Source organism: Eretmochelys imbricata, chromosome 9 (assembly GCF_965152235.1).
Source record: "Eretmochelys imbricata isolate rEreImb1 chromosome 9, rEreImb1.hap1, whole genome shotgun sequence".
In the NCBI taxonomy this organism is placed as follows: Eukaryota; Metazoa; Chordata; order Testudines; family Cheloniidae; genus Eretmochelys; species Eretmochelys imbricata.
In genome coordinates, this window is record NC_135580.1 from 53,849,744 (window position 1) to 53,866,165 (window position 16,422).

Genomic DNA, 16,422 nt, shown 5'->3' on the forward strand with positions numbered 1-16,422 from the left:
CGATTAGATTAGTCAGGCATGACCTTCCCTTGGTGAATCCATGCTGACTGTTCCTGATCACTTTCCTCTCATTTAAGTGCTTCAGGATTGATTCTTTGAGGACCTGCTCCATGATTTTTCCGGGGAATGAGGTGAGGCTGACTGGCCTGTAGTTCCCAGGATCCTCCTTCTTCCCTTTTTTAAAGATTGGCACTACATTAGCCTTTTTCCAGTCATCCGGGACTTCCCCCGTTCGCCACGAGTTTTCAAAGATAATGGCCAATGGCTCTGCAATCACAGCCGCCAGTTCCTTTAGCACTCTCGGATGCAGCTCGTCCGGCTCCATGGACTTGTGTACGACCAGCTTTTCTAAATAGTCCCTAACCACCTCTTTCTCCACAGAGGGCTGGCCATCTATTCCCCATGTTGTGATGCCCAGCGCAGCAGTCTGGGAGCTGACCTTGTTAGTGAAAACAGAGGCAAAAAAAGCATTGAGTACATTAGCTTTTTCCACATCCTCTGTCACTAGGTTGCCTCCCTCCTTCATTAAGGGGCCCACACTTTCCTTGGCTTTCTTCTTGTTGCCAACATACCTGAAGAAACCCTTCTTGTTACTCTTAACATCTCTCGCTAGCTGCAACTCCAGGTGCGATTTGGCCCTCCTGATTTCATTCCTACATGCCCGAGCAATATTTTTATACTCTTCCCTGGTCATATGTCCAACCTTCCACTTCTTGTCAGCTTCTTTTTTATGTTTAAGATCCGCTATGTTTAAGATTTACATGGGGTAAATGCTCTGTGGCATCAGAGCTGGGAATGGAACACTGGGGAACAGTCTATCAGAGACACACCCGACTGGTGTGAAGGGCTTTGGAATATGCTTGCTTGGAAACTAACCCCAATAAACATTGCATTGTCTGCATTTCAGACTTCTGGTCTTTTGCTGCTTGCCATCTGTCATGGAGCGTGGGGGAGTTGGGGCCCGGCACCCCCCACTTCCTGCGATTCACTGTGACTCTCAGCCAGCCAGTAAAACAGAAGGTTTATTAGATGACAGGAGCACAGTCCAAAACAGAGCTTGTAGGTACAGAAAACAGGACCCCTCACTCAGGTCCATCTTGGGAGGGTAGGGAGCCCAGACCCCAGTGCTGGGCCTCCCTCCATTTCCACAGCCAGCTCCAAACTGAGACTCCCTCCAGCCCCTTCTCTGGCCTTTGTCTCTTTCCCAGGGCCAGGAGGCCACCTGATCTCTTTGTTCTCCAACACCTTCAGTTGGCACCTTGCAGGGGAGGGGCCCAGACCATCAGTTGCCAGGAGACAGGGTGTTGGCCATTCTCTGTGCAGACCGCATCACCCCGCCCTCTAGGGCTCTGCAACAATCACACACCCTTATCCCACCACCTAGATCCTTAAGAAATGCATAGGGGAAACTGAGGTACCTACACAGTATTCAGAGAAAACATTAAGAACAGTCCCACTTCGTCACACTGTCTGCATGACAAGAACCAGGGAAGTGGGAGGGTGAAGGGAAAGCCCTCTAAGAAATACCATCAAGGGCAGAGGGTTTAATGCATCAGCAATTGGTTCTTGTGTTCCGAACACATCCCAAGTCAAAGCCACTTTTTGGCCTGACCTCTGGAGGCCCTTTGTTTACAACAGCAAACCACTTCCTACATCTGGTGATCTGCTCAGAAATTAACCAGAACTGGAAAGCTGCAGATCATGATTGAGGGGCACTGGCAGAAGCTCAGGTCTGGAACACCTAGGGCAGATTAGCAACGTGAATGCAGCATAGGCAAGCTCTCTTCCCCTGTGCATAGCCAACCTCCTGCTAACACTATGGTATGGATGGCTCAGCAACTCCCACCAGTTATCAGCTGATATCAACCCCACCAAAGAGAACCCGACAACCCTCCCAGTGACGGACATTAATTCTGAAATGTAAAAGAGTAAGTCATTTCCCAACGCACCCTTAGTCTGAACCCAGGCCACTACCTGAGGCTGTGGAGCAGGACACAGGGAGAAGTACAGGATTTAACTAGCACGGAAAAGATTTTAAAAAAGGAGAGAAGTCCAAGGAGCACGGATTGTACTAACTTGGGGTGCTGAAGATCCACTCTTAAAGCTCAATTGTGCCCCCTCCCCTAAAAAAAAATATATATATATCTTGATGGGTTCACTTTCCTGGTGGTATTTCAGAAAGCTGGTATCAAAAATCCAGCAAAAAACTGCCTTCAGCTCTCTCTATGCTGCCTCTGGGGCAAGTCCCCTGAACTAAGATTTGCTCCATTACATAGAAGCTTGGACTATATTGAATAAAATGTTGGGAATGCAATTCTGCTAAATGCTACCTGCATGCTCTGCCTGTACAATGGGGGCCAGGCAGCTATGCTATCCTGGCTGCCACATTGTAAGCTTTGCAGGGTTTGACACGAACAGCACTGTGGGAGGCCTCCAAGGAAAGTCTAGGCGCTGCACAAGCAACCTTGTTGATTTAGTATCAAAGATGACTTTCTGCTCAAAGGCAGCACTGAACCCCTGTCCAAATCAGCATGGGTCAGTGTGCTGGACAGGTGGGGGTGCTGCCTTACCAGGGATGCCAGTGTGATGTTTGCGTATCATGGTATGAAGCAACACCTGCTACGTGCAGAGTTGAGAGAAACCTCCTTCTACTCTCTCCAGAAATGCACACACCAGTTCCATGCACATTTCCTACTGCCTACTACCACCCTCTTCCTGTGCCCTACCCCCACCCCGACATGGCAGAGCAGTTCCGGGGGATGGAAGGGTGGAGGAAACGAAGGAGGCTGCACGTTGGTTTTTGACCTTATAACACAGGGCACAAGAGAACCACTTTATAGGGGCTCTAGATTTGCTCGAATCTCTCTGAACTCACGCCTCAACCCAGCCTTCATATCATAATTTTGCCTCTCTCCATTTACAGACTGAAGCATCCATCTCCTCCATTCTTCAACCACTTACCTAGCTGCAGCTTTGAACTTCTCCAAGAACTGAAGTCGCAAGCTCTCATGGCCTGGGAGGTCAATCAGTGTCACACTAGAGCCCTGTAAATGGACCAGAAGCAGTAACAGTTCCATCAATATTTAATCCACAAATATGCATGATCATGCAGGCCTGGGTAATAAAATATGTAACAACAAGACACACGACAGTTCATCTTCTACAGCCAGACATGGCCTACACGGCAAACAAGACTGCTTTGTAGTTCCCCAGCCCCTTTTGGTATCATCATTTCTCCTACAGCATGTGTGTCCCAAATCTCCCACTTATTTGCTGTTGATAGGCAGCCTCTATACATGAGTGTAAGAGGCCCCCATACCACCATCACAATTCTCTCTCTCTTAGGCCAAGCTCCAGGCTGATTTAAACTGCTAGTTGAACCTTTCCCCACACACTTCATACGTTCTCAAGCATGGTCATGTTTTGTGTTGCTACAACTAGTTACAAGTAAGGCTAAGAGTTTGTCATGGATTCTGTGACTTTCCAGGACCTCCGTGACTTCTGCAGTGCCTCCTGCGGCTGCCCCAGGGGCTATCTGAGCAGCTCGGGCAGCCCCTGGGCCAACTGTACCAGCTGCTACTGGGGCAGTCTCAGGCCACTGCACCCCCCTTCCCCAGCAGCAGCAGGAGTTTGGGTGTGGGAGGGGGCTCAGGGCTGGGGTGCGGGAGAGGGTTCTGGGCGGCTCTTACCTCATGGAGGCTCCCCGGAAGCAGCAACATCCCTTGGCTCCTAGGCAGAGGGGCCAGGCCACTCTATGCACTGCCTCCGCCTGCAGGCACTGCCCCCACAGCACCCATTAGCTGCGGTTCCCGGCCAATGGAAGCTGCGGAGCCGGCACTTAGGGGAAAGGCAGCGTGCAGAGCTGCCTGGCTGCGCCTCCCCCCCTGCCTAGGAGCTGAGGGATGTCGCCACTTCCAGGGAGGCACCGAGCAAGGTAGGAAGCCTGCCAGCAATGCCACCACTACCCGCGGTGCCGCCACTGCCCCCCACACCACCACCACCACCACCGACGGCGGCACTGCCACCCTCCCTGGCTCCCAGGGGGAGGGGGAACGCGGACAGGGGTTGGGGGCTGAGGCTGGGGGTGGGCATGGGGCTGGCGGGCAGGGGCAGAGATGGGTGCCGCTCCCTCCCTAGCCCCGGTGAGGGCTGGCCTGGGCCCAACCATGCACCACTAAATATTCCTCAGCTTCCCTCTAGGGGAGCAAGCCCCACAGATTGGGGGCCTCTGCCCTAAAATTTGTATAGGCCTTTCACACAAAAAGGAGAAAAATATCTATGTCTAAAAACAGAAAAATATAAGTTTACAAATATTAGCTGCGTAAGGGTGGTGTAAGACTTAAATAACTAGACTTCAAGTTGAGAGCGTCCCTTGATCTCACGGTTAAAGTTTTGCTGGAGATTTTTGTGGCTTCTTCTGGACCAGCCCCCTTTCCTCATGTGGTTCCATTCTCATGACTCCCGCCCCATCAGCACCATGCATACTTTATTTAGCTTATGAACACAGCTCTTAATATCTAAATAATCCCTCAACCAACCTCCTTAAAAGACTGGAACAAATCTGTAGTTTCTAGATCAAGCCACTTTGAAGATACGCAAAAAGAAAAGGAGTACTTGTGGCACCTTAGAGACTAACAAATTTATTTGAGCATAAGCTTTCATGAGCTACAGCTCACTTCATCGGATGCCACAAGTACTCCTTCTCTTTTTGCGAATACAGACTAACACGGCTGCTACTCTGAAGATACAATGAGCCAAAGAAACTAAAAATATAAACTGACAATGGAATGAAACCCACTTGAGCTTCTCACACCTCCATTCCCTCTTTGCCCTTCCATCACGGATTTGTCCCAGCCCCTCTAGAAAGATTCTACTCCAGGTTAAGACCAACCGAGTGAAATTTTAGGCAGACTGGTTTCCAGCTTTGGCAAAGCTTGGAGGAGGAGATACCAAATCAGATTGATAGCTTCCATTTAACTACCGCAGAGACTAGTGCCTCTCTCTGCAGAATCTGACTGTAATCAGCTGTAAATTCCAAGGCCACCAACTCACAACCAAACTCATCACATCCCAAGAGTTTTATGCAAAATCCAAACCAGTGTCTGCTTACCTTGTCATTACTGACTCTGTAAACAGCAGAGCTATCAGTTATGGAGGTCTGGGTGTTTCGGTAAGTGCCTGTTAACAGCTATTAAAAATAAAACAAGACAGAGGAAAATCAATCCTATTTCCAGGCTTCAGAGAAAATGGTTTTTCTACTCAGTGAAATTTCAGCAAAATGATGGAATTGTCTGTTTTAGGAAATGTTACACTGATTGTTTCCTATCATTCCAGGAACCGCCCAATCAATTAACATTGGCTGGCTTCATCTCCATGGAACACTTCCATCCCCCCAAATGAATGGCTCCAACACCAAGCCTAATTCAAAGCTGCCATTAATGCTTAATCACAGTCCAGAATGACATGCAATTACAATGCTGTAGGCAGTTTCTTCTCAAGAAAACACTAAACATTCTTTGCTTTGTATCCCAGCAGCCTTACTGGAAACAGAATAGGGACACTGAAGACTACCCAAGCAAACAAAAAGCAGCGTGTTGAGCTATAATTAACTTTTACTTATGTATGAACCAGTTGTTTAATCAGCCTGATTTCTAAAATCAGGGATGAAACAACATTTAGAACAAGGTAATGGAAATACAGGAATATATAAAGAGATGAACTTAGCTTTGAGACTTCTTTTAACAAAAGAATAAAATATCATAGGTCTGATATTTGGCCCACTTTATAATCAAACTGATTGGGAAAGTGTGATAGATTTAAATACATGTTTTAAAAAGGCATTTACAAAGTCATCATCATTTCCAGTTCTTTTCAAAACTGAATAAATAATGTACCAATTAGAAAAAAAATAGGTTTTCTAATCTTCATGTTTCAAGGAGCATTTTGCAAACAAGAGGGAATAAAACAAAGTGCACCAGATCCTGCTTATTAGCAACCCCTCAGTGGCATGCAAAAAGTTGCCATTATCCAGCAGTTGCCAGTAAGTGGAAGGCACGTTTGCAGGGCTGCAACCAGGGTAGGAAACGCTGGCCTGCGACTTGTAGGGCTGCAGCCAAGGAAATGTGCCTGCAGGCAGCAGGGCTGCAGCCCAGATGCTGGGACTTCTACAGTGAGTAGAGGCAGTGGGAATCCACAGAGCAGCACAGTACCTCAACTCTCCAGGGATTGCCAGTGCTTTCTTCCCTGGTGCAGCCTGGGGAGCACAAGGAGAGGTACTGTGAAGCTCTGGCACCTGGGCTGCAGCCAGAGGTGAAAGTAAGCCGGTACGGCACGGCACAGCGTACTGGTAAGAAAATGGCTGCTGGTACATAGCTGACCATGCCGGCAGGGCCACTGATTTTGGGGGGGGGGCGAGGGGAGGCAAAAGGGGCAGCTGTCCTGGGGCCCATGCCAGCGGCCAGGGCCCTGGCCAGTGCAGGCTGGGCAGCACCGAAGGGCTGGCTGGGGGAGTCTAGCCCCAACCCCGCCCCTTCCACCCGAGCCCCCCCGCCACCTTGCCCAGGACCCCGGCCGCCCTGCGTACCGGTAAGTCCATTAAGTTACTTTCACCCCTGGCTGCAGCTCCTTTCCCCAGCCTCCCCACACAGCCCTCAGCCCCTGACCTCCTGTGCAATCCCTGTGCACAGGCAGGCTTGCTGGGCTGCAGCCCCAGAAGGAAGCACTAGGGGCTGCAGGCAGGTTTGCTGGGCTGCAGCTAGAGAAGACCCGTTCCAGGACTTCCTTCCCTGGCTGCAGCTTGCAAACCTACCTGCAGCTGGAGCCTTCCTCCTAAAAAATTGTCCTTAATAAATATCTGAATCCCAGTAACCTTAAAGTCAATGCAACAGGGCTGATTCCCAACAAAATGATGTTATTAACTGGAAGTTGTTAACATCCAGGTTTCTATTAAGCAGAATCTACTATACTGTACTTGCAAGTTTTAATTTAAAGAGAATTCTCCCCTTCCACAAATGCACCCAAACAGCCCATTAAAGGTTTGAAATGAAGAGCATGAGCCACTCAGCTTTCATTCGCTTTGAAAATCTCAGTGGCAGAAGTACTATAAAACACACAAGACCTTACTTACTCGGACAAACAGCAGTGTTTTTCCTGAATCACAAAGGCCTACCAGAAGCACTGTCCTCCGGCTGCTCTTCCTGCCCTGGATAAGTTTCCAAACCACTGTGGAAAGAGGAAAAATTATAGGATACCAGCATATGGCCAAGCGTGCATCCGTACAAACAAATTTTGGATCTGTAATTCGTCATTGGTGGAAGTACTAGTCTAGATACAGCTCAGATATCTTACCCCTTTTCGTCTAACCTTGCTCTGAGCATTATGGAGGTGCCATAGCATCTTCACAGGTAAGCTGGCTTTGAGTTTCTTACTGACGAGGTTTAATACTACCTGTTATAGATGAACAATTAATTAGCTAGAGTTAAAATTAAATAATACTCCCTTTAATTTTGCAAGTCCCACCATTTTTTCTCTAAATCTCTCTAGCTAACAAATGGTTCATACTAGCTTTTCTAAATTATCCATATAGCCAAACTTCACTGAAAACTCATGGACCACATCTGAGAATATTCAGCTGCAACAGAGCAAAGTTGACCAGGGATCCTAGTTTTCCATGATACAAAACCCAAAATTCTCCAATAATAAAAACAACAAAAATCTGCGTTTTTCCACAATTAAAATGAAACGCTGAACTTTAGTTTCCTGAGCCGATATATATACGTATCAGTTTGAACACGTTTTATTGATATACAATAGAACCCCTTTTATCCACGCCTCCTTTATCTGGCTCTTCATATTAAGCGAGCCATCACTCACCAGGGGCTGACTGCCTGAACTCCCACCTCATCTTAAAATAAGGGATAGAAAGCTCTTTGCCAATTCTCCCGATTAGCCCAATTTCTGATTATCTGATCTGGCCCCAGTCCTAATTAGATCGGATAAATGGGGTTCCGCTGTAAATTAAAAGCGCATTCAAAAATAAACCACAGGAGGGGGTGGTTGTGCGCACTGAATCTGTGACACTGGTACTTTCAGTAAGTTAGGGGGTTGGGGTACCGGGCCGGGGAGGTAGGCCAGGCGGTCTGTCGGGGCGGCAGGGGGAAGGCAGGCCGGGCCGCGCAGGACGTCCGGGGTACCGGCAGGGGAAGGCGGGCCGGGTAGGGAGTCGGGGAACCGGGCCGGGGTATCAGGCCGCGGTCACTCACGCAGGGTCAGGGCCACGGCCAGCAGCGCCAGTAGCACCGAGAGCAAGGTCGCGTCCGGCACCCGCAGCTCCCGCCGCAGCGAGTCCAGGTAGGGCTGCAGCCCGCTTCGCTGGTCGCCCTCCAGCGCCATCCCCTGCCCCGCGCTGAGAGCCACGTGTCCCTAGTCATGGCCTGCGCCGCGCCGTGCAGATGCATCATGGAAAACGTAGTTTCCCGGTCGCAACCGCCGACAGTCTCTCCACAAGGGCTCTCGGGAATTGTGGTCCTTTAGGGCCTTCTCTGGAGAGCCTCATGGGAGTTCTCTTTTTAGCCCTCTCCTGGCCTGGAGGGCGGTGCCCTGAGCCGGGGCCCCACAGAGCGTTGGTCCCTTCTACGGTTGCCTGGCCTGACCCAGTTTACCTCCCCACATTCCCCTGTGCAGGTCACAGGCAGAGAGGGTATCTTTCCAGGCCACTTCCACTCCTCTGAGCAGCCCAGGGCCCGTGTCGGGAGCCTCACTGTAGCGCCCATGGTGCCAGGGTTACCAGACGTCCGGGTTTCCCTGCACACGGCCTCTCCTCTGATCTCTGTCCTAGTGGATTTTTGAAATATACACGTCTGTGATTTTTCCTTTCTCCTCCTTTTTCCAAGGTCAGTACTGGTAGAACTGCAAATCCCAGCATGCGTGTTTACCGGAGGCCGCCCTTACTTCTGCGCTGCTGCTGGCGGCAGCACTGCCTTCAGAACTGGGCGGCTGGAGAGCAGCGGCTGTGGGCCGGGATTGACTGCCTGAGAAAAGGTACATTTAAATTTGATTTTCATTTGTTTTTGAGGTCATCACACTTGTTATTTATAAATATTCGATATTCAAATTAGAAAGGAACTACAGTAGAAACTATACTCCCCCTCCACCCAGCAGTGTCCTCTATTTGGGAACTTAAAATATGGTAATCCTACATGGCGTGAGGGCCCAGCCCTCCTCCCATGGAGCTCGTTGCACTGGGGGCCGTAGTCCGACTCTGCCAGGAGCCCAGCGCCATAGGTGGCTTTGCTAAGTGCAGTCACTCAGCAGTCTGCAAGCAATTGCTGCCAGACAGTCTGTAAAACTTTTAACAGCGACTTCTCTTTTTGTACCAGGGTCACTGGCAGTCATGCCTACCTCCTGCTCCCATGTAGGACAACCAGCATCGCCACCACATCAGGATTTTTCAATTTATAACGCCAAATAGTTCCAGACCATAGTGAGCCATTTCCCAAAGGCTTGACAAGATAGCAGTTCATGGATCACCACCAGAGTGACGTGCATGAGTTCCACAGCTAAACAGGCAGTTATATGGAGCACCATGGGAGAAAGGAATCCGCCTGCTGCTGTGTTCTTGAATTCTACATATTACATAGTATATTCCATACAAAAAAATGGCATTAAGAGAAAATTATTAGCGTTGCAAAGCCAAGTACTCAAAGGTTAGGAAAGGTCAGGATTAAGGCTGCTTGGCAACTTGAATTGTGCCCCCTTGCGTATGTACATTATATTGTCTCTAATTACATGAGTATATACAGTAATATATTTTCCACAGGGCCACTACTAAATTGCCAGATATGTAATGAATTTTTGGATATAAATAATCCATTTGAAATTACTCGCATTTGATGGTACTGTTTTTTAACACATAGGGCTTGCTCCTCTAAAAATAACAACTCAGCAAGCTGCTGCTAATAGAAGCTAAAATCATTAAGTACGGCTAAGATGTAAATTAGCAAAGCAGAGGCTACTCCCCATGTTTGCTCTCCAGCTCACGAACCCCTGTTCTCTCCATATTCAAACCAATAGTTTTCTTAATAAATATGTACATGGAGAGCTACAGCAAACAAGGGGTCAAAGTTACAAGCCTACTTCCGTTTCCAGTCAAGCAACTGCTGTACTTGAGTCAAGTGAGAGAGGTCCATGCAGTTAAAGCAGGGGTGGGCAAACTTTTTGGCCCGAGGGCCACAATGGGGTGCGAAACTGTATGGAGGGCTGGGTAGGGAAGGCTGTGCCTCCCCAAACAGCCTGGCCCCCACCCACTTCCCGCCTCCTGACTGCCCCCCTCAGAACCCCAGACCCATCCAACCCCCACTACTCCCTGTCCCCTGACTGCCCCGACCTCTGTCCACACCACTGCCCACTGACAGGCCGCCCGGGACTCCCACGCCCTATCCAACGCCCCTCCCCCTATTCCCCGTCCCGTGACCGCCCCCACCCCGAACCTCCGCCCCATCCAACCGCCCCCTGCTGACTGTCCCCCGGGACTCTCTGCTCCTTATCCAACCCCCCTCCTCCCCGTTCCCTTACCAGGCCGCTCAGAGCAGCAGGAGCTCACAGCCCCACCGCCCAGACGGAGCCAGCCACACTGCCCGCACAGCGGCGTAGCTACAGGGGACAGCAGGGGAGGGGCTGGGGGCTAGCCTCCCCGGCCAGGAGCTCAAGGGCCAGGCAGGACGGTCCCTTGGACCGGATGTGGCCCGCGGGCTGTAGTTTGCCCACCTCTGAGTTAAAGCATAACGCGCTACTAATAAGATAAAAAGTGCCTGTCTGAGAATACACAGAGGCCTGAAAACATGCTGTCACTCTGCAAAGTAAAAACTGGCCACTTATGGTCTGATTTCAGTATTACTGACCTCAAAGCTTTCAAAAATGATGAGGCAGGGCCCTCCAAAAATCATGGAATGGGCTTAAAAATCTTGAGGTTTTTTTAAATAATAAATTATGGATTCTTTTTCTATGCCTTCTTTTGCACAGGCTTTAAAAGGCACACCTAAGCTTTTTCAAGTTTTTCTCTGCAAACATCAGACCTATACATTTTCTTTTTTTGTTAATGAAAGTTGAGGTTACTCTTCACACAGACTCTTGACTGCAGCGGTTTGGGCTTTGGGGAAAACTCCAGCCAATCACAAGCGTTAGCAACACTGGCCCAGATCAGTGGAGACAACCAGGACATAAGATCCCTAAAAAAATCCCAAACTAGTGTTTAAATAATCCAAAGGGAACTCTGAAACTGAAGCCCCTGAATCAAATATCCTGTACTTTAAGAGCACTGCTATAAATTACAGATCAGCATCCTTGCTCAGCAAGTTAGCTTAACCTGACTGCACTTTGTAAGCCCCTTCAGGATTCAGCCTGAAGCAAGCTGGGCTGCACTAGAAATAACAAGTGTGCCACCCAGGGCAGGTGGAGGGTCCAGGGCTCCCCACAGTGGCCCAGTCTCCCTGGGTGGCTCTTACCATGGCCCCACTCTAGCTTCTGGCCTGGCCAGTGGGCGGGGCCTATGGGGAAGAGGAGGAGCAGGGGTGAGACTGGTGCTGCCTCTGAGCCTTAGACAGGTGCAGAGCTGGGACAAATACTGTCCTGGAGTCATTCAGACCAGGACTTGAACTCTGGATTTTGAGACTGTCCCACCCAATTCAGGTCACCCTAAGCAGGTATGACCCTTAAATTTAATGGCTGTATGCTGACTGGCCAATAGATATGCTAAGCAGGTTGGCTGGAGCTGGGAGAAGATACTTCCTCCTACTTGTCTGCAGTGTTACTAGCTCACACAACTTTTCACAAGTGAACCAGATTTTGGGAGGGCTTGGGCCCAGTCTGACGCTAAGAAGCCACAGCACCCTAGCAAATCTTAGCCCTGTGATTGGTGCCTGCCCCAGTTGCCCATGCATCAGAACAACCAATCAGAGCTGCTGCAAGAAGGGGTTGGCTAATGTTCTCCTAGATTGGGGTGGGCAAACTTTTTGGCCCTAGGGCCACATTGGGTACAGAAATTGTGTGGAGGGCTGGGTAGAGAAGCCTGGGGGAGGCTATGCCTCCCTAAACAGTGAGGCATAGCCTGGCCCCTGCCCCCTACCCAGCCCCCCGGAACCCCCCCATCCAGCCCCCCCCCGACTGCTCCCCGGGACTCCCACATCCTATCCAAACAGCCCTGCTCTCTGCCTCCTGACCATCCCCCCAGGACACCCGTCCCCTAGCCAATCCCCCCTGCTCCCTACCCCCTGACCACCCCGTGGGCCCCCCCGTCCCCTATCCAACCCTCCCTGCTCTCTCCACCACACGCTGTGGGGTGGCGGAACAGGGGGCTCAGTCCTTTCCCCATGTGTTTCCCCTGTTCGTTCGGCTGCTCTCCCTGGCAGTTCAGCAGGCCTCGCTCCCTGTCTGGGCTTGGCTGCTGGGGACAGGGGCCAAGAATGCTGGGGGTGGAGGGGGGCCCTGGCTTGCTCTGACCCTGTCCCCGGCAGCGGGGCCCAGGCCCCTTGACCGCCCCCCTGCAACTGCCCCTGCTCCCCGCCCCTTGACCACGCCACCCAGGAGCACCATGTCTGGCGGCGCTATAGCCATGCCATGCAGCTGGAGCTGCACCACACTGCCCAGGCACTGGGGCAACTGTGACTCCGAGGGAGGCAGGGAGGGAGGGAGCAGCAGGGGAGGGGCCAGAGGGAAGGGTCCTGTGGGCCGGATCGCGGGCTGTAGTTTGCCCCCCTCTTTCCTAGATGGAGCCTTCTCCCCACAGCTCGACTCTGACTTGGGTCAGTTTATCCCCTTGCTCTCTCCTCTGTGTCTCCCCCACTCTTCCTCCATTGTGAGTCCTTTTAAAACTCCTGCTTTGCATCTCTGTCGTAGTCTGGTTGGGGAATTTTCCACTCTCTCCACTTCGCTGCCACCCTGTAAGCACAGTTCTGCCAGTGCCAACCTCAAGAGATCAAAAATCATGTCAGACCCCCCTCCCTAAAGTCACCAGACTGGCCCCCAAATCATGAGATTTCTTTTACAAGATGATTTTGGGTTTTGGTCTGTCTTTTGGTGTGTGAATTTCTCCCACCCATCCCCAGGGTGGGCTGCCCCATCTCCTATCTGCATTGGGTGAAGGGAGTCTGGGCTCTGCTGCAGATGCTCTCGCCACACATCTGCCCAACAATTAACCTTGCCCACAACCTCCAAATCAATCTTGTCCTCCAAGTCCCCCAGGGGGTAGGGAGGAGGGAGTGGCCCTAACGGGCTGGGTTCTTCCTGTTCCCTTCTTCCCCCCTACCCCCGAGAATAGTGTCAGCTCCTGGGGTGGAGAAGTGCACTGCAGCAGAAGGATCCTGGACGGCCGTGGTGGGCTCTGATTCTAGCTCCCAGCTCTGGAGTGATGAGAAAACTGAGGTAGGGAAATGTGTGTAGGCTTTACTTTGTATAGATCTGTGTATTTCTTGTATGATTGAGTAAGGAGCAAAGAGTCCTGTCTGTGTGTTTCATGCATTGCACTATTCACGTAGCCCCTTGAAGAAGTAAACTGTAATCCAGAAGGCTCATACCATTGGATGGAGTTCTGGGAGAGAGCGGGTTGAAGCTGTTGAGGAGCCTGAGGGGTCAGTACCCACCGGGCAGTTGGACTGTGCAGTCTCGGCCCTCAGGAGGGGGTGCTAGATAGAGGATCGGCATCTCAAGAGTGTGCCTAGGGACCTGAAGATAGGGGCAGTGCCTGGGCTCTGTTCCAACTCTGGAGGCTGAAAGCACTCAGGGATTCGGTTGCTAGATCCCCACACAGCAGTCTGGGAGTAGCCAAGAGGGGCACTTGACTGGAGCTATGAGAGGCTGGTCAGACCATGCATTCTCTGAGAGAGTTGGTATGTCAATACTTTGGAGATTTTAGCTGGTTGGATACAATTGACCTTCTGGAAAAGCACACAATCAAAATTTTCCATGCAGTGAACTATGTTTATTTGCTGCTTACAGGTGCCAACCTATTGCATCAGAAATGCTGGTCATGAAGCATTAATGGAAATTGCAGCTCAACATTTCTGACTGGTTCCACTTGGTATCTAAGGTTTAGTGCTGAATAAGCTCTATTGGTTTGGGTTATTCTGGGTATGTATTATTTGTTACCAGAGCAGCTGTATAGATGCCTTGTTCATGCTATCAAAGAAATATGATAGCACACCACACACTCTGAAAAATAAATATGTACATTTCTGTGAGGCCGTGTTTGTGTTTGAAAGCATTCTGTAATAGTTGAGATTCTGCAAATGCAAAGAAGAACTTCAAACTAAATCACAGCAAGCCCAATGTTAGACTCTGAGATTTTATTTCTTGCTCTGGTGACATCAGGGAGTCATAAATGTCATGAGAACAGGCTAGACACCTCTTTGGTGGTGAGTTAAAAGGGGGGAAAGAAACAGCAGCAGTGGGACCCCAGCTAGCTAGAGGTCAGTGCTGAGAACGCTACAAGGAATGAAGCTTCCAGATTTTTCCTCCCATGGTGAGGAGCTCCCGTTAATCTGATCAGTTCAAGTCACTGAAGCTGCAGACCTGGAGGAGTTCTGTAAGGGGAAGAGAACAGGCAGATTCAGATATTGCTGGCAGCTTGCTTAAACAGAAAATAAATACGTCTCACATCCTACCAGCACAGATAACACTACAGTAACAATCTCTTATGTGGAAAACATACCCTAGGTTTACATGCACAAAGTGCTACAAAGAGCTCTCCCAACCCAGTCCCGACAGGAGTTCACTGTTGGGAATGGATCAGGGGCAGGCTGCTCAGAGCTACTCTGGCCATGTGTTCTCCAAGCACGAAGCACAATAGGAAATGGGGCAGGAGCACAGGCTGGCTGGAGAGCTCACAGCAATATATTGTTTCCAGCTCTCTCTGGAAAACCGTTCCAGTTGGGGAATAAACTTTTTCATAATAAGTGGCCAGTGGACTGGACGGGCTCAAGGGACTTGTAAGAGGATTCTTGGGCACTGGTTCAAATCTGTGCCAGGTCAGCAGGGGCCAAGAGTCGCTACCATTCACTGAGCGGACAGTGGACTGTGTGAAACGAACTGGTGATCTCAGGCTAGATTCTTAGTGGACACGAGTCCACATCACAAAAGCTACCTTCCTTTCTTGGCTTCTCCTCTAATTTCCCTTTTTGTTGGCAATCTCAGAGGAGAGGCCAAGTACTGAATGGACGTGAAAAAGGAACTCGTCGTCTCTTCTCCTAAGACATAGTTTCTACAGAACAGGATTGAGCACATTGGCAGGGCAGGGAAGGTTGCATCACCACTTCTCATACTGTACCTATACTAGAGATAAATAACAGACCTTGGTGTCTGGTGATACCAATCCAGCATGGTTCAACTAAACATTTTTACCCGAAAAAAAGATCTATTGATATCTTCATAAGTTGTTGCTTTCATTTTGCTTGGAAAACTGGACTGGGCAGTGACAGACATAACTCCCTCGAGCCCCAACTCCCCATGATCTTCATGTCTGTGTAGCAGAGAGATGCAGTTCATCTATTTCTCATCTGGGTTTGTTACAGTTACCTGATGGTGAGCACTGATTGAGACTAGAGACAGAATCAAAGTATTCTTTTCCCAGGTACTGCTCATAGGTTGTTCCACTGGGGAGTTGAATCAGGCACGTGGTGGAATCCTTGAATAAAAGGTCCTTGGTTTTAGACTGAAACATCTGGAAGATATTTCTCTGAGATCCATTGCTTCCATACAATGCCTGAAATACAGGAGTGAATGGGTAAATGGACATAGATGAAAGCAAAGACTCAGCCTCATGCAAAGTCAGATCATCTGTAGGGTGCAAAGCTGGAGAAAAAGTTCTCTCACCATCAACAGAACAATGTAAAAAAAAATGTTTGCATACACTCCCAAAAGAACTTCCTTCTACAAGGATGGGAGGAGAGCAGAAGAATCCACAAAATCCAGTAGGGGCTTCACCATGCAGATTTACCTGGAAAGAGCTCAGATACCACAGTGTTGGGCAAGGTAGAAAACCCGAATACAGAGAGCAGGGACTGCAGTATGAAGCAGTGTACCACTACATGACTGATCTTAATCAGTTTTGGTCCTATAGAAATAGTGAAAGATCTCAAAATACATATTTTCCTCATGCAGAGGGTTGGATTCTCCGGTCTCACAAGTTCACTTTGAGGCTCAACTTAAGGTGGCCAGAGCTTCCCATAGGACAATTCCTCTTGTATACCAGGTGTGACGTTGCACCCCATAATGCTTTATAGAAATATGCTTATGAGTGTAAATATGACATAACAGGAATATGTTTTATGCTAGATATGCCATGTAACATATCTTTGCAAAGGTTATGTTCTACTGAATGTATTCATCCTATTTGTATGCATGTATCATTTTTATATCTGAAGTTATAAGCGT

General features: G+C 49.6%; 1 protein-coding gene across 1 annotated transcript in view; it reads right to left on the reverse strand.

Moving 5' to 3' along the window:
- The window catches only part of LOC144269736 (ovotransferrin-like), a 74,261-nt gene that overhangs the window by 29,093 nt on the left and 28,746 nt on the right, over positions 1 to 16,422 (reverse strand). The window contains exons 16-22 of the mRNA XM_077825534.1: positions 15,565 to 15,751; positions 14,550 to 14,573; positions 9,198 to 9,259; positions 8,262 to 8,394; positions 7,127 to 7,221; positions 5,111 to 5,188; positions 2,962 to 3,044 (exon numbers count right to left, since the gene is read on the reverse strand). Coding sequence (XP_077681660.1) covers positions 2,962 to 3,044; positions 5,111 to 5,188; positions 7,127 to 7,221; positions 8,262 to 8,394; positions 9,198 to 9,259; positions 14,550 to 14,573; positions 15,565 to 15,751 — 662 coding nt within the window. The remainder of the gene's footprint in view (positions 1 to 2,961; positions 3,045 to 5,110; positions 5,189 to 7,126; positions 7,222 to 8,261; positions 8,395 to 9,197; positions 9,260 to 14,549; positions 14,574 to 15,564; positions 15,752 to 16,422) is intronic.